Source organism: Emys orbicularis, chromosome 11, assembly GCF_028017835.1.
Source record: "Emys orbicularis isolate rEmyOrb1 chromosome 11, rEmyOrb1.hap1, whole genome shotgun sequence".
NCBI classification, from domain to species: domain Eukaryota; kingdom Metazoa; phylum Chordata; order Testudines; family Emydidae; genus Emys; species Emys orbicularis.
Window position 1 is genome coordinate 39,505,770 of NC_088693.1, and position 22,838 is coordinate 39,528,607.

General features: G+C 41.1%; 1 protein-coding gene across 1 annotated transcript in view; it reads left to right on the top strand.

Moving 5' to 3' along the window:
- The window catches only part of DCAF17 (DDB1 and CUL4 associated factor 17), a 41,364-nt gene that overhangs the window by 15,273 nt on the left and 3,253 nt on the right, over window positions 1-22,838 (top strand). Inside the window, exons 5-13 of the mRNA XM_065413592.1 lie at window positions 1,301-1,437; window positions 2,618-2,696; window positions 3,106-3,195; window positions 5,338-5,445; window positions 6,044-6,149; window positions 13,143-13,285; window positions 15,651-15,760; window positions 19,716-19,803; window positions 22,165-22,248. Of these exons, the coding sequence (XP_065269664.1) occupies window positions 1,301-1,437; window positions 2,618-2,696; window positions 3,106-3,195; window positions 5,338-5,445; window positions 6,044-6,149; window positions 13,143-13,285; window positions 15,651-15,760; window positions 19,716-19,803; window positions 22,165-22,248 (945 nt within the window). The remainder of the gene's footprint in view (window positions 1-1,300; window positions 1,438-2,617; window positions 2,697-3,105; window positions 3,196-5,337; window positions 5,446-6,043; window positions 6,150-13,142; window positions 13,286-15,650; window positions 15,761-19,715; window positions 19,804-22,164; window positions 22,249-22,838) is intronic.

Below are 22,838 nucleotides of genomic sequence, written 5' to 3' on the forward strand. Positions count from 1 at the left end.
TCTTCAGATATTTTTCTCAAGATAGATCACTTGAGATTTGTTTTAGCTAGTCCAGAATTTCATATAGTCTCAGAGGAGCAGCCTCTCCCTCGTCGGCCATCTTGCTGCAAAAGGGCTGTCTGACACCTTCTGCTTTTTAGGATTTTGTAGAAAGTCTGGAGATGGAACAGCATCCGTAATGGTATTAAATTAAAAGAAAAGAATTCTAGAATATCTGATTAATATCAGATATTAATATCCCACTCAGGCGTGGGAGTGGGAAAGCGAATCAGTTGCTGCTGGTTGTGGATTTTAGGAGGTGGCAAAAGGTAGTTATAAAACTATGCATCCACCATTCCCCTAGCGGCTCCCAGAAGTCCTACCACCTACTTTAAAACTGTTGCACTCTTGTGTCTGTATGTTTCATTTTTATTGCAGGACATTTTAATTGTATCTGCGTTTTAGTCTGGGTTTGTAAACACCATCCATCACTAAGATAGTGATTTTGTGTTTGGTCTCTACTTACATCTTTTTTGAACCTGCAGTTTTGTAAGCACAATTGGCATGACATCCAACTGCTTAATATTAAGCAGTTGGACTTCTAAGGCCTTGTCTGTGTGTGGGAAATTGACCAGCATAGCTGTCTGGAATAACTAGATATTCTGAGGCTAGGTCTACACTGCAGCGGGGGTCCGACCTAAGATACGCAACTTCAGCTACGTGAATACCGTAGCTGAAGTTGCGTATTTTAGGTCGGCTTACCTAGCGGTGAGGACGCGGGAAAGTCGACCGCTGCCGCCGACTCCGCTGCCGCCTCCTGCCGAGGTGGATTTCCGGAGTCGACGGCAGAGCGATCAGGGATCGATCCCCGAAAAACCGATTGCTACCCGCCGGATCAGCGGGTAGTGAAGACAAAGCCTGATATAATTTATTTATTCTGTAATAATTCCTTGTGTGGATGCTCTATTCCAGAATAAAAGTGACTTTATTCTGGAATAATTACTCCACTCACAAAGTGAGTCCATATAGGAAGCTATTCTGGTATAGTTTATTCTGCAATAAACTATACCAGAATAACTTTGCCTGTCAATTTCTCCATGTAGATTCAGCCTAAGCGATATCAATTGCACCTACAAACAATTGTGCCCACAGTTATTTGTGCCTGCAAACTGAGTGTGAAAAGGGAGGATGGTGTTCAAAAATCTGGCCCCTAATCTCCATCTAGGCCAGATAGTTTGCTTTAAAAACTATAGAAAGTAGGCAATATGGCTTTCCTCATGTACACATTCAAACTTTTTACTGATAACTTCTTTTTATATAGGGGGAAACGCTTCCCAGTCCACCAGACTATAAATCTTCTCTTGCAGTTTTGACTGCTCATAACTGGCTCCTTCGTCTCTCTGCTAATACTGGAGAAATACTGGAAAAAATATACCTCCCACCCTACTGCAAATTCAGGTATTAATTATTGGCTGGGCTTTCTACAAGTAATGTTTTAATTAGTTATGATTATAGCAGTACTATAGGAGAAAATCACTTAATTTGTAATATATTAAAGCTATTTTGTTCCTATGCATTCACAAAGCTCTGTTTAACACTATTACTTTGGAAGGGCAGAATCTATATTCTTTAGAGAGAGGTCTGTAAAATACATTTTTCTGGATGAAATTTCTCTCAAATTCACGGCAGGAAAAGGATGAAGCCCAAAACTCATCAGCAAATAACACCGTTCTTTTCAGACTCTGTGGAGGTGCAAGTGGTTGAATAGCATGGAGGTGAACTATCCTCCAGATCAGAATGAAGACATGTTGTTGGTGCAATGAATGGCAGCATGCAGTGCTGGTCCCATGCTGTACCTACTCTATGGATGACTTCAAGGCTCTCAATCTGGCATCTTTCGTGAGCACAGTTACCACACAGAATTTTCTTTTAGAAAAGTTTTAAACTTCAGCACTGTAAATGTTCAGGACTTGAGTTTACACCTACATTTCCAGTTAACTCATCTGGAAAAGCAAGAAAACCACAAAATCAGGCTATCACTGGCTTTTCTCTGCCAATTTTACAACTTTTAATATTACAATAACAGCATACCAGAATGTACCTTTTAAGATGTGAAAAGCGAACTTCATAAAACAAGGAAAATCTTATCAATTCAGAAATAGGCAATTTTAACTTATGAATGTTCTTTTGCACAAAGTATCCATTTTTCCATTTAAGAGGAGGGCAATTACTGCTACTGGAGAACTGCAAGCTTTTCTTTCAATTCCCAGAGGAAATGACCCTTTTTATGCTGCAGAATCAGAAAACTGGTTTATGAAGGGAAAGGGGAAAAGTGCATTAGCCAGTCTTAATATATTAAGAGCTTGGAATAGTGCTTGTCTCATTGTCCCAGATAAAGTGAGCCAGATCTTGGCCCGCAACTCCATCACTGTTGTGCTACTCCAGGTGCCCAAACATTCTTTACCCCAGATGGTTTAACAAGCAGAGCTTGGCCAGATACTGGGATCTGTTCCAGCATCCACATGCTCTGACTTGTGTTATAACCTGTATTACAAAAAGCTTTTCGTGTGAAATGGTGCATTTGCCTTAAGAAAGTCTAAAAAAATTATATTTAAAAATGCATTTTTATCACCAATAGGTACCTGAGCTGGGACACTCCTCAAGAGATTATGGTTGTCAAGTCAGCTCAGCATAAACTTCCAGCAGCAGCACAGCAGGTAGGTTTACTCAAGCATTCTGTGTGGTGAGGTATATATAGCCAAATATTTACAGGATAGGTCCAGAGGTTCAGAGAGAATTCTTTGTGAGCTGACCCTGTGGCATTACCTAATGCAGGTATGTTAACACTCTCCTCTTTTATGTTACTAGAAGAGAAAACATGACTGACTTTGTGATTAGAGGACAGAACCGGGTCAAGAGACCCTCATATGGCTTTGGGTATGACTACAAGTTCTCTGAGCCTCAGTCTCCCCTTGGGAAAAAAAGGTGATAATCCTTCCCTAACTCACAGGGTGTTGTAAGCTCTGAACAATATTTATCATGGTTTCATACTGTTAGCTTCATGTCCTAGCATATAATATTGCCTGAGATACCATAACTAAGTTCAGTGTTACTGTTCTTCCCCAGGCAGGCATCCAGCAATCTGTGCTATTCTTTCTTGCTGTATTCAGAGTTCTACCTCTGAAATTTATTGGAATGCTGGAGATAAACAAAAAAGTGAGTTACTTTCTATATTAACTATGCTTCAAGGTGTAGTAATTTTAAAAGCATTGTGTTGCCTCATTGCACGTCCCAATAATGCAGGACTAATTTGTATAATGCAGTGGCTCATTTCCCTAGTGAATGTAACAGTATCCCACTTTCCTTGGATAGAAACAACCACAGAGTGATTCTTCACACAAGTGACCTGCAGGGAAAATACCAAGTACATCAGGTCTGTTCTGTAGGTGCTAGGAAAGGTTGTTTGAAACTAATTCCTCCTTAAAGGAAGAAGAGAGTTGGGAATTGGTGGGTGTTTGTGGGCAGTGGGGTTTTTAAGGAAGCTAGCTGTTAGTATCAGAAACTGGTGAAGTGCTGATCCATTGGTGCAGATGAGTATCCTTTCTCCAGCTCAGCCATCTAGTTGGTGCTGAAGGGAGCTGAGACCTCTGAGGCAGAGGGCTTGGAATCAGAGCAAGCCCTCCTAAGCTCTGCAAAACATGACCTTTTTTCTGCTCTTCTGACTGCCGCTCTCCCAACAGGCCCTAGTGCCAATCTTCATGCCCCTTTTTTCTCCACTGGCAGACTGGCCAGTGTGGAGGACAGAGATGGCCTTATTCCAACGTTTACTGTTGATGTAGCTCCAAGCAGCAGGGATTGTCTTTTTTGTTACTTGTCTGCCTAAGCTTAGCACAGCAAGACCCCAATTCTTGACTGGAGTTCTTAGCCCCTACAGAAATAGAAATAATTAGAGCTGGGCAGAGAAAAGTAATTCTGTTTTGTGGAGGATTTTGACATTTGGTTTTGTTCCAATTCAGAATGAAAAGCAAAAATGTTGAAATTCTCTGTGAAAGGGAATGGACCCTGGTTCTGCCTGGCAGGCTGCCCCGGAGCCACAGATCCTGGAAGCCCTGGGAATGTGGGCTGCCAAGGACTTGGAAGCTTGGGTTCCCCAGCATGCTCACAAGCAAGCTGGCAGGAAACCAGGCAGGGTTTCATCAGAATCCTGTCTAAGTTCTGTCAGAACTTCGCCGAAATCAAGCTGTCTCCGTGGAACATTTTGATTTTGACAAATTGGCAAATTCCAATGAAAAAACATGTCATTAGAAATTTTCCAACCAGCTGTACAAATAGTGACTAGTTCTGTGGAGAGACAATGTGGATTCAGAACTAATCCCCACTGATTTGACCCCCTCTGCCTGTGAAGCAGGCAATACATGTATTTCTAAGACGGCCAGAATCTGACAGCATATATTTGGGATGTGGTTCCTGAGATGTGCTGTGGATCCAAATGGTTTGGGTTTTTTGTCCTACATATGGGCCAAAGAACATCTGATTTGATGCTTGTTTTTGGCTTTTCCTCTCCCCCATTTTAACCACATTTCCATAAAATATATCTGATTAGCAGAGTGAAAACTTTACTCTTCATAAATGCTTTATAAATGTAGGAAGAAATGCAGCTTGGAAGCGCATGTGTGGCCCATTAATATTAGGAATAAAGTTCATCTGTTTACATCCAGCAAAAGTTTGTTTGGATTTTTTGTTGTTTTCCTTAGTGGAGATGCGTGAGGCACTCTGGACAAAATGAATATTGCAGTGTCATTAAGAGCTATAAGCACCTCTCCACTGACCTATCTAACTTGGGTTCAGGTTCAGAGCTTAAACATCCAATATTGTATCCTGACTGATGCATTAGCAACATAATTAACTTTTCAGCTATATGCTGTCCTGGATCCCTGAGCAGAATGAACACTTGCCTCCAGTTATAGCAGCAAACCAGGAATCAGGATTAAAAGATTGTATTTCCAGCTCTGCTACTGACTTATCATGTACCCTTAACCAACTTCATCACTGTGTGAATTTGTAAAAACAGGGTAACAAGTTACCTGTTTTAGAGGCATGTTGAGAATGAATGTCGGTAAAGATTCTCTGACTTCAGATGGTACAGAAGTGCAAAGTCTTATTATTGAAGTACAAAAGAATAGCTGATTTGCAAAACCATCTAAAAGAAAACATCTGTCAGCAATTTTGCAGAAGAGTGTAGCAGGAAATGAGACTAAAACAAAGCGAGTCAATTTCTATGTCAAGCAGCCTTAGTGTTTTACATTTTCTTTTTAATGATCTCTTTCCTGATGGAATATTTTCTTTTCCTTGAGCCAGATATTTGGGAACAATGTAACAGATGTCGCTCTCTCTCATGGAATGCTGATTGTGATGTACAGCGTGGGTCTGGTCAGACTCTATAGCTTCCAGTCTCTCTCTGAGCAGGTAATGGAGCATGGAATTTGACACACAACCTACTATACTTTGAGGAAACTGATTATTATTAATTTAGCACTGTATATGAATATGACACTTTATTATAGGAGAAATGCACCAAACAAAGGTTAGAATCCATGCTCTAAGAAAATTACAGTCTAAGGTATGAATGGGCACAATACCTTACCAAACAATTCTAATAGCATTATTCTCAAATTGTAAAATGTACGTAGGGTGGGTACTGACATAATAGAGATCTTACTCAGACACCACATAGAGACAGCTTACCAAAACAAGTATCTACAGACTGCTACATGTCATGTCTGTCGTAACAGGAAGAAGTATTGAGGTTGGAAACCAATGGGCAAGGAAGTCTCCTTGATATGAAATGGAATCAGAGAAAGTTTAGGAATAATATTCCCAGATTTACATTTTTAAAAATCAGTTGTAGAGCTGGAAGTGAATTTAAATTCTTTCAGCCAAAAAAAAAATCTACTAGTACTTAGAAAATAAGATTTTAGGTTTAAATGGACCATTTGAGTAATGCAGTAAAACTGAACAGCAAATGTGTACATCAATAAAACCAATTTGTTTTGCATTATTTTAGTTCACAGAGCAGCAATTTGATTTGGGATGCAAATGCAACTGGAATGGTAAAGTTGGAATTGTAGGAAAGTATCCATTTGGACTTCCTTGTAACATTAAAATAACAGGTATTTTATCTTTGCATTATCGAGACTGATGGCTGTTATGTTTTATCTGTGGATCTTTCATTGCTATCAAAAACATTTAAAACTGCTGTGTCATGTTGTGTTGTAGTGTACCTCTACTTTTAGTTGGGTATTCATGTTATAATTCAGAATGTTTTCTGTTTTACTTCCAAACCCAAGATTTTACTAAATAGGACTTCTACAGAAAGTTAGAACAGGAACAAAACGGCTTCAGAAACTAAAAACTGTGCATAAACAGGATTCCCTTCACCTACCACTGTAATACAGCCACTTCTGCGGTGGAACGTGATAGCTTTTCTGTGTGCGATTTAACAGCTACACAATGGTTAGGGCCCTACCAAATTCATGGTCCATTTTGGTCAATTTCATGGTCACAGGATTTTTTAAATAATAAATTTCATGATTTCAGCTATTTAAATTTGAAATTTCACGGTGTTGTAATTGTACGGGTCCTGACCCAAAAAGGAGTTGGGGGGGGGGGGGGTTTGCAAGGTTATTGTAGGGGGGATTGCGGTACTGTTACCCTTACTTCTGCACTGCTGGTGGGGGACAGCACTGCCTTCAGAGCTGGACAGCTAGAGCGCGGTGGCTGCTGGCCGGGATCCCAGCTCTGAAGGCAGAGCCACCGCCAGCAGCAGCGCAGAAGTAAGGATGGCATGGTACGATATTGCCACCCTTATTTCTGCACTGCTGCTGGCAGGGCACTGCCTTCAGAGCTGGGCACCTGGCCAACAGCTGCCACCGTCCAGCCGCCCAGCTCTGAAGGCAGCGTAGAAATAAGGGTGGCAATACCGCAATCCCCCTAAAATAACCTTATGACTCCCCTACAACTCCCTTTTGGGTCAGGAACCCCAATTTGAGAAATGCTCGTCTCCCTCGTGAAATCTGTGTAATATAGGGTAAAAGCACACAAAAGACCAGATTTCACGGTCCATGACGCGTTTTTCATGGCGTGAATTTGGTAGGACCCTAACAGTGGTATAACATAGGAAGTGAGAAACAGATTACTGTATCTAATCTAAACCGCGGGGAGAACTCAAGGGGATAGAATGTAATTTATCCAATTGCAGTTAGACCACTCTAGCTGTCCATACTGTGTCAGTCACTTTGAGCTTAATTCTAAGTGAAAAACTAACCTATTTTAGAAAACAACTCTTATGTCCAGCTTACAAATATGGCATTCTGTACTATTACTTTTTGAGTGTAAAGTTCTCAGATACAAAAAGCATCTTTATACCAGTGCATCCGAGATCAAAATCTTAAGGTGGATCCCAAGCCCAGGACTTCCCCATCTCAGCACATTAATTGTTTTTTCTCTAATTAAAGAAAATCTGGACTTTTTCCTCCCCGCCTGCAAAAGTAGGAGCCTCCTACATTAATATTTGGGCACAAAAGTGCTAAGCAGTTGCAAGCTCCCACTGCTGTCAAATATGCACTTAGAATACCAATTTTAGGCTCCCTTTAAAAAAAAAAAAATCTTGTGCCTTTTGTAGTCAATATTTTAACAAATGATTTTCCATATAAAAAGTGCATTTTATATTTACATTAATTTTTATTGAAGAATTTCACATAGTAATAGCAGACAAAACAAGCCAGATACTTCAGCCTAATGCAAAGATATAATATAGAGCTAGATAATAATCTAAAGCTTTAATTATGTAACATCTTATGAAAACAAGAAATGAGACCGTATGATGATCTAAATTGGATCAAGTTCTGCAAAGGAGAGGGAGTTTAGGAAATCTCTCTTCAGTTTCCTCTCTGATGTAGTACACCTCTACCCCGATATAACGCGACCCGATATAACAGAAATTCGGATATAACGCGGTAAAGCAGCGCTCCGGGGGGCGGGGGGGGGGGCTGCGCACTCTGGTGGATCAAAGCAAGTTTGATATAACACGGTTTCACCTATAACGCGGAAAGACTTTTTGGCTCCCGAGGACAGCGTTATATCGAGGTAGAGGTGTATACTAAACCATGACTTAGTGTTGATGCCCTGTTGAGAATACGCCTGTGTGAGTTTTGAAAGGCAGCTTATATTAGATACATTTCCAAGGCTTGTGGATCGTTAGAGTTTTGGATCATGAGTTTTAAAGACAAAGTAAAAGAAAAAGAAACCTTTTTGATCTTGAACTTTATTCAAGAACAGTTTTTGGTTAGGACATTTTCAGCTTCTGATGAACATTGACTATAGCTGCTGTTTGAAGATAGTTACATTCCTGTGGTTTTTGAGTTGTTTTCTTTTATGAGTGAGATGGCTGATTTAGCCTGTGCAGTGACATTTAGTGCTTCCATGAAGAAGCAGCTGATCTTTTTGAAGACTGCAGAGTCTAAACTTGTGCTTGTTGAAACTTAACTGTTTGGGAAGCTATGTGGAAGGCTTGAAAGCTATGGGGACTTGAAATCTTGTATTTTTCCACAGAAAAAACACATCCTGGGAAAAAGCAACACATGCTTCCCAGCATTGCTCTGCAAGGGTAACCCTGACCTGAAGAGACCACCTCTACAGATGACAGGGTAGAGTAGTCTCCATGCGTATTCAGTTCTTGGCCTCTCTGCCAAGACTGACAACAACATAGGTGACGTGAACACCTATACAAGAGGAACTGTACAGAGATCAATAAGTTAGTGCACAAAGGTCACCAAACAGCTGTTGGCTGGTAATGATTTTCATGTACTACTGACCCTGGCCAAATTTGAAAGAGGCAAAAGGCGCCTTTAAACCATCATAAATCTACTATCTCCTGTTTAACCCCCCCCCCAACATTTATTATGTGAGGATCTAATAGTTTCATAAAAATGGAGAGGAAAATATCTCGCTCATTATTTTTCCAAATTTAGAACAAATATACTAGTACCGCCAGGAGCAAATCAGGCTTTGCATTTAGATGATACTGGAGTATTTTGTGGAAATGAACTAAAGAGGCTCAAATAATGATTGAAAATTGACATTTCTAGGAGGAGCTTTTAAGAACAATGACAGTATTCTAATAAACAGTGGACTGCTGGGTAATGGGAGAAAGCAACACATAAGAAAGAAAGGAGAGGTGGGAGACAGTGATAGCAGCTGCTGTGGTTTTGGAGTCTGATCTTTAAAATCGTTGGCAAAAGACAACATAAGTGTAAAAAGAGAGACTCGTGAAGTCTATACTTTGTAAGGCTGTTGTGGCGTAAAATGGGCTCAGAGTTAGTAATTTAGTCCATCCCCCTGAATTTTTTCAGGATTCTTAGTAGTAAATGTTTTTATAAAGAAAATAATCAGCCTGTCAGGGAATGAGGTTTCATGAGGTTTTCCTCTAATTTTTTAACCAATTCTATTTGCTATCAACCCTCTGCCAGTACTTCTAATCTACCACATATTGCACTTTTCCCCCCAGAGACATCATTTATTATTAATCCTACGTTATTAAATCTTGCTTAGAATCTCCCTTTTTACTAAATGTTAGATCAGAGGCAGTCGTCTTCACTTCCTGTCCTAACCTACTGGCTGCAGCTAAATAGCTGCCACTTTCCACGTCAGATATGGCTTCATTTCCATGATAGATAAAATAACAGGAGTACTTGTGGCACCTTAGAGACTAACAAATTTATTAGAGCATAAGCTTTCGTGGGCTACAACCCACTTCTTCGGATGCATATAGAGTGAACCATATATTGAGGAGATATATATACACACACATACAGAGAGCATGAACAGGTGGGAGTTGTCTTACCAACTCTGAGAGGCCAATTAAGTAAGAGAAAAAAAAAACTTTTGAAGTGATAATCAAGATGGTTCAGTACAGACAGTTTGATAAGAAGCAAGTGTGAAAATACTTACAAGGGGAGATAGATTCAATGTTTGTAATGGCTCAGCCATTCCCAATCCCTATTTAGCCCTGAGTTGATTGTGTCTAGTTTGCATATCAATTCCAGCTCAGCAGTCTCTCGTTGGAGTCTGTTTTTGAAGTTTTTCTGTTTTAAGATAGCCACCCGCAGGTCTGTCAAAGAATGGCCAGACAGGTTAAAGTGTTCTCCCACTGGTTTTTGAGTATTATGATTCCTGATGTCAGATTTGTGTCCATTAATTCTTTTGCGTAGAGACTGTCCGGTTTGGCCAATGTACATGGCAGAGGGGCATTGCTGGCACATGATGGCATATATCACATTGGTAGATGTGCAGGTGAACGAGCCACTGATGGTATAGCTGATGTGATTAGGCCCTATGATGGTGTCACTTGAATAGATATGTGGACAGAGTTGGCATCGGGATTTGTTACAAGGATAGGTTCCTGGGTCAGTGTTTTTGTTCAGTGATGTGTGGTTGCTGGTGAGTATTTGCTTTAGGTTGGGGGGTTGTCTGTAAGCGAGGACAGGTCTGTCTCCCAAGATCTGTGGAGATCACAGATCTTGGGAGACAGACCTGTCCTCGCTTACAGACAACCCCCCAACCTAAAGCAAATACTCACCAGCAACCACACATCACTGAACAAAAACACTGACCCAGGAACCTATCCTTGTAACAAAGCCCGATGCCAACTCTGTCCACATATCTATTCAAGTGACACCATCATAGGGCCTAATCACATCAGCTATACCATCAGTGGCTCGTTCACCTGCACATCTACCAATGTGATATATGCCATCATGTGCCAGCAATGCCCCTCTGCCATGTACATTGGCCAAACCGGACAGTCTCTACGCAAAAGAATTAATGGACACAAATCTGACATCAGGAATCATAATACTCAAAAACCAGTGGGAGAACACTTTAACCTGTCTGGCCATTCTTTGACAGACCTGCGGGTGGCTATCTTAAAACAGAAAAACTTCAAAAACAGACTCCAACGAGAGACTGCTGAGCTGGAATTGATATGCAAACTAGACACAATCAACTCAGGGCTAAATAGGGATTGGGAATGGCTGAGCCATTACAAACATTGAATCTATCTCCCCTTGTAAGTATTTTCACACTTGCTTCTTATCAAACTGTCTGTACTGAACCATCTTGATTATCACTTCAAAAGTTTTTTTTCTCTTACTTAATTGGCCTCTCAGAGTTGGTAAGACAACTCCCACCTGTTCATGCTCTCTGTATGTGTGTGTATATATATCTCCTCAATATATGGTTCACTCTATATGCATCCGAAGAAGTGGGTTGTAGCCCACGAAAGCTTATGCTCTAATAAATTTGTTAGTCTCTAAGGTGCCACAAGTACTCCTGTTATTTTTGCGGATACAGACTAACACGGCTGCTACTCTGAAACCTGTCATGATAGATAAAGCGACTCCTCTCAGAATAGCTGGCTGAGCACTTTGGGATCTTGAGATGCGTGGGGTGGGGGAGGAGAGGAAGAACTAGCTAAATGTAAATTCAGGTATTGGATGCAGTCAGACTACTTCAAGCTGTAATTTTGTTCAGTCTCACAAGTTAAGCAGCATAAAACCAGGTCAGAATTTGGCTGAGACATCTAGGAAAAACTCAAGTTGCTGCAAGAAGTACTGTGGCTGATTCAGTTGGTGGCATTTTTTCCCTAAAGCAGCACCATAACCAATGCCCCAGCACAGCACAAGAGGGCACTTTACTGCTGTAAATTCAGTCTTTCAAAGGAGGCATCAAACTGAAGTCATAATCAGTTCTTGTCATTAAAAGTACCACAGTATACTTTACCAAAGCAGAGATGTGGGCCCTATTGCTCTGGCCAAAGTCCAGCTTGGGTAATTACATACCACCTATTTCAATTCCCCTTGTAATTTCAAATAGTCTTCACTTTCTGTCAGATTGTTTTGTAGTATTGCAATATTCTGTTAAACAGGGCTGTTTTTCAGCCCAAAAGTTGGGTCCATGTTAGTGGCTGTAGAAATTATTTGTAGGATACTAGTTAGTAAAGGGTTGTAAAGTTTTCTGGTATCCATTTAGATTAAAGTTGCTATGTAAATACCTTCTCCCATTGTTGCACGGAGGATTTATATGAGTAGCTTATTAATGCTGAATGTAACTTGCTCCACGTGAGCTGAAAGGAGAACTAGATTCCTTTTGCCATTTACTGCACTGAGTCCTAAAATTTTCTATTTGTATAATTTATAAACTCAGCTGCAGATTACATTCATTGTGATTCCCCCATTGTTTTCTTAAGAGAGATGAGTGGGGGAAATATTAAAGTTCAGACACTTTCTTGCACGTAATGCTAGGGTTACCATATTTAAAAATTAAAAAAAGAGGACAGTCCACGGGGCCCTGGCCCCGCCCCAACTCCGCCCCTTCCCCGACCGCTCCGCCCCTTCCCTGCCCCAATTCCGCCCCCTCCCCTGAGCGCCCGCATTCCCCCTCCTCCCTCCCAGCCACATGAAACAGCTGCCCGAGCGCTACCGGCTTCGGGCAGCCCCCAGACCTCCGGACCCTGCACCCCCGGCCGGGCACTTCCCTTCCCGGGCTCCGGCGGCGGCTGCTGCGTGCTGCTCCCTGACTCCTCAGCTCTGTAAGAGCCGAGCTGCCCGAGCGCTACCGGCTTCGGGCAGCCCCCATGCCTCTGGACCCTGCGCCCCCGGAGCGGAAGTGCCCGGCCGGCGGCGCAGGGTCCGGAGGCAAGGGGATTGCCCGAAGCCGGTAACGCTCGGCTCTTACAGAGCCGAGGAGTCAGGGAGCACAGCAGCCGCCGGAGCCCACTCTAAGGTAAGCCAGGGATGCCGGCAAAGCTGGGAGTATTTTTCCCGGACATGTTCGGCTTTTTGGAAATTCCCCCCGGACGGGGGTTTGATTACCAAAAAGCCGGACATGTCCGGCAAAAACCGGACGTATGGTAACCCTACGTAATGCCAGTTTGCTAGGTAGAAGTTAGTTGCCCATCTGTACTGTATTTTTATGTGCACAATGACATCAAACACTGTAATGAGTTTTTAGATGTTTTTAAGAATGAATAATTTAATTAGAATTCTACAGACGAATGGAATTATGAGGCTGTTAATAATGATCTTAACATTACACAATGTTTACAGATACCCCACCTTTGCTATTTGAAGTGTCTTCCCTGGAGAACTCATTTCAAATTGGAGGATACCCTTGGCATTACATCATCACACCTAACAAGAAAAAGCATAAAGGAGTCTTCCATATTTGTGCTCTGAAAGACAATGCTTTGGTAATATATTCACATAGCAGCCTCACTCACCCTATCATCTGAGTAACACTTGGAACAATAAAGATTTTCCCATTCTCTCCTACAGTGCCCTCTCAATGTGCTGCTTGCCCCCTTGGCCAGGGAGTGCCATACTTAATGGGCTGCAGCTATAGCCCAGCAATGCTGCTTCTGAAATTGCCAGAAGAATCAACACAAAGCAATGGAAATATTTTCTTCCCACCAGTGTTGCTTCTGGTGCTTCCTACCGTCCCCTGCACCCATAGCATTACCTCCTCTGTGTTCCCAACTCAACAGTGATGGGTTGAGCTGAGTCTTGTACCTATACCCTGCATGGTGCCGTGTTGTTTCCCACTGTCGACAACCATTTTACAAATAAGCTGCTTTACTATTTGGCATCTGATCCTTCTACTCCTGGGTGAATTCTGCGCCACTGTGCACGTAAAGAATTTATGTGCCACACAGAATTTTTTTCTCCCGCAAAAAATACATTCTGTTGGAAAATTGCTGTAATTATGACTTTCGCCCATCAGAGGCTGCTGTGGTGCCAGAACAGTGCAGCCGCTCCCAGGCTAGCCCTAGCTGCAGATAGGGAAGAGAAGAGGCTACCTTCCTCACAATGCCCTGCCCCTGGGGCCAGGTCAGGAGGCTAGGGGATGGTCAGCATTGGGCACATGAGGCTGCTGGGGAGGGGGATCACAGACTGGGGTTCATAAGGGCTAATGGTGCAGAGACAGACTGGGGCAGGAGCTGAATGGGAGTGGGGGTGCAGGGACACATGGGGACAGAGAGGGGGTGCAGGGCCACACAGGGTTGAGGGTCAGGGGGCTGAGTGGGGGTGCAGGGCCAGATGGGAGAGGGGTGCAGGGCAACATGGGGATGGGGGATTGGGGGCTGGCTGAGTGGGGATGCAGGGACACATGCAGATGGGCAGATTTGCCTGACTGAATGGGAGAGGCTACGGGTCAACTAGGGTCTACAAGGGGAAGGCTCCCTAACAGTCCCTCCCCAACCCCCCAAAAAGCCTGTTCTATATTTCTCCCACTCACACCCAACAACCCTCCAAGTTCACAACCAGACTCCTTCCCAGCAATTACTTCCCTCTCCCTCAGCTCCTCTGTTATCCCTGGCTCTCCCAAACCGTTGCACTGCTTCTGAGGGGGGGGTGAGAAATACAGTTCTATATTGTAGTTTAAATAAATTATTACTCGGAGTTCTGCATTAATATGCCTAGTAAGGAAGCTATTTGTCAAAAAACATTTTCTGAATCTTTTTTGTTGTCTGTATTGTTACAGACATACTTGCTGACAGGTATTTTGAAATAAATTACCAAAATAATTGAAACTGGTCTGATTATATTGTATAATTTTAACAAATAAAATATGCAGAATTTTGCAGAATTTTAAAATATTGTGCGCAGAATTCCCCCCAGGAGTATCCTCCTTTTGTGGTTTCTCTTTCAAAATGTTTTTGAACACTATGTTTATAATTGTGTCCTTTTAAAAAAAGTTGTATTATCCACCATTTCGTCATTTGCATGAGCTCACTTTTTCAGACTTTATTTTGGCTTCCTTGTTCAGGCTAAAAACATGTCTATAATATTGGCCTGCCAGCTCAGGATTCTTCAACTGGGAAGTTTCTCGTCTATACGTGTCCCCATCTCTTAGTCTGTTGAGACCAACGTCCCTTCCTTCCTGTCTCTTTTAACATCAGAATATACAGGTCTTCAGTCTCATGGTGAAGTACAGCTGTACAAAATGTGGTGTTTTTGCTTCACAGGTCCCAGGCAAACCTCTTGCCCCTGGCTTTATTTTGTGTGAGTTCACACCCACAAAAGTTTGTTACAAATTAACTCAAAACAAAACTCTGCCAAAATGCCTGAATTTTGCCTGGTTTGAGGCTGAAATCATAAACCTTCCCAAGTTCACAGACCTCAGTAAGCTTTTCCACGTATCCGCCCAGGTCTTGGGTTTGTTTTAAAACTCAGTGCTAGTATAAAAGCTTTTCATAGGTCTCGTCCCAAGTCAAAGCTCACTTTGTTTTGAATTGCTGAAGTGTTTGCAGGCTAGGTCTTTAGTTTTCAATGTGTAGTTTCAGGAGAAGTAGGAACAGGTCTAATCATGTTAAAGGCATTGTTCATTAGATACTAAACAATGTCACAACCCAGTGTGATGGAATTTCTTTAAGTCTTAGTGTTCCATAAGGGTGTGTTATTCCCCTTACTGATTCAGCTCCACTGCTTCTTCAACTTTTTGTAATGTCTATATGGTTCTACCTAGTACTGTAAACGTAGATGGGTGGGAGCTGAGCTTTTCCAGTTTAATCAGATCTAAATATAATCATTCTAAGTCTTCTCTTCCACCTTCAGGCAAAAAATGGCATACAGGATATGAAGTGCTGTTCATTAGAACCCGACTGGATATATTTCCATCCAGATACTTCAGGCAGAATAATCCACGTGGGACCAAATTTGATAAAGTATGAGCAATAATTTTTTTTCAGAGCTTGTTGTTTTCATTAAAGAGGCTACTGGGTAACATCTAATTCACATCCTGATTTTAGGAGATGGGTAAGAGTTAGGATAATTATGGGGTTTCCAGGAGCAATGCCATTGTTAATGTGTGTAGTGTCAGAAAAGTACATCTGTAAAAATGACATCATGTGGTTTTTTTACAAATTCTCTTTTTTTCTGACCTCCACATAAACTTGCACATTAAATAATTAACATTATATACAGTTACGGAAGGGCAAACTGGATCTTTCGTGATACATGAGGTAGGAAGAACCCAGTTTACTCTCCCATGAGAGAGTGCATGTATATATAACACAAAATTTATTATCTGTGCAAATTTATGGTAATGGACCATAGAATACCATTGGCTTGCTAAATAGGGATGAGAATATCATAGCTCTTGCAGCCTTAGGGTGTTATGATCCCAATTGTAACTATAAAAATGACTCCATCTTAGATATGTTTGCTTGATTTCTTAACATGTTTTTTGATACTGTAAGCAATAGAGAGGCAGTGCAATTAGGAAAAATAAGCTGGATTATGTTCTGCCTTGTATATCCTCCAGAACGCGACATTCTTTTGGAAGACACTACTACTAGTGATGATACAAGAAGCCAGAAAGACCAGAGTTTAATTTTCAGACACCAGGTTGAGTCTAGAGCACTATTAAAGGGCCATCTGCCAGAAAAGGAGCATGCTGGGAAAGGCTCCTATACAAAGAGTGAGCCCACAGTTATACTTAATAGTGCTCTTTAGAGAGAATAAGCTGTAATTCTTGTGTATGAAAATAGCTCTGAAAAAATAGTAAAAATAGCTGTGATTTTGCTTACATAGGAAAACTTTTCTTTAATTTGTATTTTGCTAATCTATGTAACAATCCAGATGCTTTTTAATAATTCCAGCTTCCACTATCACAAGTTCATTCACATGCCTTAAGAATAAACCTTTGAGACCCAAACCCCTTTTTGGGTGCATAAGCTTTGATCAACTAATGCTGTGCATTTTCTATTTCCTACCAGCAGATTTTAACCTGTTAAAACAAATGTGACTTTATCATTCAGACCATTGACCGTTCTCTACTGTCCGGCAGTCTTCGCTTGCCATTGCTTCTCATTGATTTCCTCTCTGTACCTCACCCCAAAGTTCATTTATGGGAATTTCATTCCAAAGTTTGCAAGTTTTTTAGCTTTGCACTGAAAGGGCACTTTAAGTGTAAGCAGAAAATTAACTCCTGAGGGAGCCAAGTAAGGAATCAGGCCAGATTTGCTCTTCCAATGCCATCTGAAAAGAGTGGAACTGGGCCAAATTTTATCCCCTCCACTACTTTTAAGATGATGTACAAATGAGCCCAGCATATCTGCCAGTCATTTTACTTCCCCTTCCTGACCCATCAATTTTAAATTTTGTACACCCTGGGATGTCAGCTCTAGAATATGCACAATTTGATTTGAATGTCTCATCTTCTGAGACTCCTACAGTGACAAGCCCATGATAACTTACTTCCTAGCCCAAATATTCCCAGACTGTTCCCCCACCATGGTGAGCATGCAATTGCTTTCTGATACTCCTACCATGTTCTACTGACAGTCTGATACAGACCCTCATTCTGTTCAGCTAAAAGATCTGGGGCCTAAGTCCAGACTGCAAGAGAATGGATTTGGGATAGGGTGGGCGGGAAAGAGGACAGAACAATGTCTTTCTTTTAACAATGAAAATTGTGGTTATTAAACTGAACGCACTGTAAACAAGTGGCCTTCCTTGAGGCAGCCCTGCCAGTGGTCCCTTGCCTCAGTTTCTCTCTTGGGTTCCCAGTAGGTCCACATGAGCTTTTTCCTCTAGTCCTCCTACAGTTTATTAGCCAAAACACAGTGCAAACATCCCAAACCAAATGTCCCACAGCATAGTCCACATCAACCCTGTGCAAGTAATCTTTGAGCCCTGGCTTCATTCTCACCATCCTGGTGTCTTTTACCAGATGTGGACTCTTGGAGTCCTCCTCTGACCCTCCACCCCAGCCCTTTCTTCTGGGGCACAACCCACTCTTCCTAGGGGGAATTCTCACAGTCTCTCCACTGGGACCCAGCTGTCTGGCAAAGAGACATCAGCAGGTAAGCCTCTCTGCTGCTCCCCTTCCTGTAGCCCTCTCTGGCTTTTGGCTTCATCTCTCTGGCTTAGAGGCAGCAGGCACTTCCCTCTGCTGTTCCTCCTGTCTTCAGGTCTCTCCTGCCCAGCTTGGGGACATTGGCCAGCAAACCCCTCTTGCTGCTCTCTCACAGAAACCACCTTCTCTCTGGCAACTCTCATCTCCGAGTCTTCTCCCAACAACCCAACGTATCTCACCAGGCTGCTTAGAGTTCCCCAAGTGCTGCCCCACCCTATTAATTAACCCAACTGGAGCACTTGGACTGGAACAGGAGAGCTGAGCCCAGTTTCACTTAAAGGGCCAGCTACCCTGTTACACAAACCAATGACAATCATCTTATTCCATACCTTTTTTCCCCCAAATAGAAAATATATTTTAAGGAGACTGCTTAAGTGCTGGTTCTGAAACTTTAGTTGATCATTTCTTTACTTTTTAGAGTTTAAAATCTCCGCTCTCTATAAAATGATGTATCAGAGCTTTCTCCCTCCCCCCAAAGGAATAATTTTTCAAACTTAACATTATTAATACAAGTATACTTATGGGGGGGTTAATTTCTGTTGCTTGAATGTATTTTAAAAGTTAAATGCATGCATTGAAGCACAAAATGTTTTGGTCAACTCCCACAAATATACAGTAGTTCTTATCGCAGAAGACATCTTTATTTACATTGATCTACATTTTAATTTTAAAAATATTTTGAAAACAGGACGAGAACTAAATTTTGTCAGAGGGAAAATATAGTCAAGGTTGTATTTTTGAAGCCTAGTTCGGGAAATATCTAAACAACAAAGGCAGATTTCACTCTATTATTTCCTGTAAGGGATAAAGACTAAATTCTACTTCTGTATTGTCCCCTTTTCCCTAAATGTTATGTTACTGTGGCTCATTTTATCAAATTTAAAAAAAAATCATTTTATGAATAAAATTGGGCATATTTCTGTAGAGAATTAATGTTCCCTAAGGGCTAGTATGGCTTATTTTCTATTACGGAGTGGCCACTATTTGTTTTGTGGTAGTGTCTAGAGGCCCTATTAGAGGGTCATTGTACTAGGCAATGAATACACACACATCCCACCCCCAAAGAACTACAGTCATAGTTATCATATGTTGCTTCCATCAGTGGATCCTGAGCTGATTCAACAGCTTTGTAAACACGTAGGAAGAAGTGTAAAACACTGATAATTAGCAATGGACCCAAGCTAAAAGCCCATATCCAAGCCCTCTTCTGAACTTTGGAAGAAGTCAGATCCAAATTTCAATTGTACAGCTCAATCTCGTAGCTATTCCTGAGGTTCTCTCAAAGGAAAACTTGCATATGGAGTGGTCTCAGTAGTATGCATTATGGAATGTTAAAGTTTAGTGACATAATTCTGACCAGTCCTCCCCTACATGACTCCAACTTAGGCTGAGAAGTACTAGGACAAAGAATTACCACCAACCTATAGCACCCGGAGAATTTATAAACCAACCAGCATCAGGAATTCTAGAAGAAACATCTGCAGACTTCCACATAGTGGCTGTGAGCAACGGTAGAATTCAATAAGGAAACATACTGTATATTCTAGAACTGATGTGCTAATCAGATGTAATAAAATAACACAGATAAATGTGTTACAGTAATAACATCTTTAAAATGTGGTATATATTTACCCTGTACAGTATTTGAAAGAAGTTATGACTGTAACTTATCTGTGCTATTTTAGTACATCTGATTTTAGAAATCACAGCATGTTAGATTTTAACATGACTCATTTTATATCTTCTTCTTTTTTTTTAAGGATATTGAAGCTGAAGGAAATTGAAAATAATAAATACCAACAAGAAATAGCAGAAGATTTTGTCATTGTGGCCAACAGGCAGAACAATGTGAGGTTATAGCAGGAAATTCTTAATACAAACAGTACATTTTACTTTTGCATGATTATATAGTGTATGTAGGTGATTTATATGCATATGTATATCAGTGTATTGTGTGGGCCTGATCCAAAGCCTATTGAAAGACACTTTGACTTCAACAGTCTTTGCATCAGGCTTGTGTGAGAGGAATTTCAAAGACAATTACATTTTCAGGGTATCTCACTGAAACCTTCTATCACTTTTTAGGTTCTTGGCATCTATTGTGAACAATGCAAATAGTTGCCTTGGGTGTAAACCTTAAGTAGCATACAGAGATGGATTTCTTTGGCAAGGAGGTGTCACTGACTTAAGTCATAATTATATGCAAATTTGATAGTGATCAAGTTCAAATGGCTGAAAAATGTCAAGCCTGGTGAAACAAACATTTGTGACACCACAAAAACTAAATGGGAATGCTAAAAAGTTCAAGCCCCTCTCTGGTGAATGTCAGTGAAAAACCTTTGATGACACTGCTGTAGCTTAGAACTGCAGTTTGCTTCAGCAGAGACTTGTAGGGTTTTTCATAGTTTATGAATGCTGAGCCCCTTGCAGTCAGTGACACTGCTTTTGAAGTTCCCCCATAAATAAAAATGTGTGTATTTAAAATCTACATAATGTCAATAGTAAAACTCCCATTAAATCAGTAGGGGCAGGAGTAGTGCCAAGTGCATGACACTCCTTTTCTTTTCCTTTTCCTAGGATTTTGTTTAGGGAGGATGATCTTGGCTTGGGAATAGGAGTCAAGAGATGTGAGTTCTAATTCTGCCACAACCTTCTCTTGTGACCTTCCTTAGCTAAGACACGAAGGGCCCAATTCTGAGAGGTGCTGAGGATTCTCAACTCCTATTGATGTCCAGTGGGAATTGAGGACACTCATCACATTCAGGATCAGGCTCTTAATGCTGCTATGCTCCCATTTTCTCAACTACGCAATGGGGATAATAGCACCCACCTCACAGGAGTGTTGCAAGGATATATTCATTAATGTTTGTAAATCACTTTGAGAAAGTAGAAATAATGTGAAGATGGTGGTTTAATAAGAACACAAGAATGGCCATACTGGGTCAGACCAATGGTCCATCTAGCCCAGTATCCTGTCTTCCGACAGCGGCCAGTGCCAGATGCTTCAGAGAGAATGAACAAAACAGGCAATTATCAAGTGATCCATGTCATCTAGTCCCAGCTTCTGGCAATCAGAAGCTAAGGGACACCCAGAGCATGGTGTTGCATCCCTTCATTTTTTTATTGGCAGTCTTCTTTTACTCACCAGTGTACCTATTTGCTAAATTAAGGGTCTTCCATTTAAGAGATCCTTATCAGCTGGATTGCTGCCTGATTATTTGTATCATAATTTCCTAAATATTAGATTATTGATGTAGGCCACATAGGCACAACCCAATTGACTTCAAAGTGGTTGTGCACAGCCAGGTGCAGGATTGGGACCTAAATTGCTGGCTTGACTTCGATATTTCTAACTAACCTAATTTTTCTGTAGAAACTGTAATTACCTCAAGTCACTAAAAAATACTCCAATCAACAAAAATAATTGAATCAACAACATTACACAATCTACGTGCTAGAATTTCTACAGTGAAATTAGGTTCACTGGCATATCAAGGGATAAAATAGAGGAAGAACAGGATAACGGGGGAAATCTTTAAAGATGTGGAAAATGTTCCTGTTTCCTCTGCAGGGATTGGGGAACGAAATAGTTTTAAAGGAGGAAAGGCGGTTTAGTGCTGTCTTTTCTACCTTGTATTATATTATATCTTTATATAGTTTTAATCTCAAACAATCCTAAAATGCTTCACCAACCACATGGGGCAGGGATCATCTTTTTGCATTTGTACAGCATAGAGCCATGACTAGGGCTCCTAGATGCTATAGTATTACAAATAATAATAATAACCACATAGAGCATATTAAAGTCCAACCCTGGAATAGATGGTGGCAGCCAGCCTGGGCATAGCACAATAGTGGAACAAGCTTTGAGGGAAGTTTGGCAAAAGGACACAAGGGCAAGGATACCCTGCTCCGAAGGAGTCTTCAATGTCCTCTCAGCTCAGACAGGAAATCAGATTTTTAGGAGGGCTGTAAAACGTCTCAGCTAAAACAATGAATGATGCTTAATAAAATGATTAATTTGCTCCTGTACAGACTGTCTATACTTTCTGTTTACTAAAGATAGCGTTGCGTTTTAGTCTTTTTAAAAGCTTTACTAAATTTCAAATAAAATGAATATACTGCTAAAAAAAGTATACACATCCTATATTATTACCTGCCACGCAGACTTACACTATCTCTCTTTTTTTTTTTAATTCTGTGTCTAAGGCGAACAACTCAGTAACTGTAACCGCTTCTGGCCGAGTAGTGAAAAAGCGTTTTAACCTGCTGGATGATGACCCAGAACAAGAGGTAATTGTGAAACAGTGAGCTAAAAAGGACCAAAAGATTGGCCAAGGAGTTGAGCCATCAAGGCTTATCTCTCGTTACAAGTGCAGTCGCTGGAACTTTTAGCTACATTAAGCTCTACATTCATTCTTTATCCCTCTCCTTCTGCTGCCTTCATTCCCCTCCCTTTGCTTTCTTCTCCCATCTTTATCTCTTTCTTCTTCTTTGTTGCTATTGGTGCCTGAAAGAGTCTTCCTCATTTAAGGACTGATCCTATTCCCATTGAAGTCAATGGCAAAACACTCAGTGACTTAAGTGGTATGAGACCAAACCCTTAATGTGAGAAACTACAACCATTCTCTCCTTTCAGATCTCTCCTTAAAACATTTCTACTGACAAACTTTTAAGCAGTAAATAAAGAAACAAAATTTTAAATTATATTTTTGCTTTGAGACTGGATTGTCCGATTCCCAGACTCTGGTGTGTGGTGTCTGAACTACATTGTCTCTTCACTCTGCTGTAGTATGTAAACTCAAGCCAGGGACCATCTCTTCCTCTGCTTTGAACAGGACTGAGCACACACTGATACATTATTGACTGTGAACAAAAATACT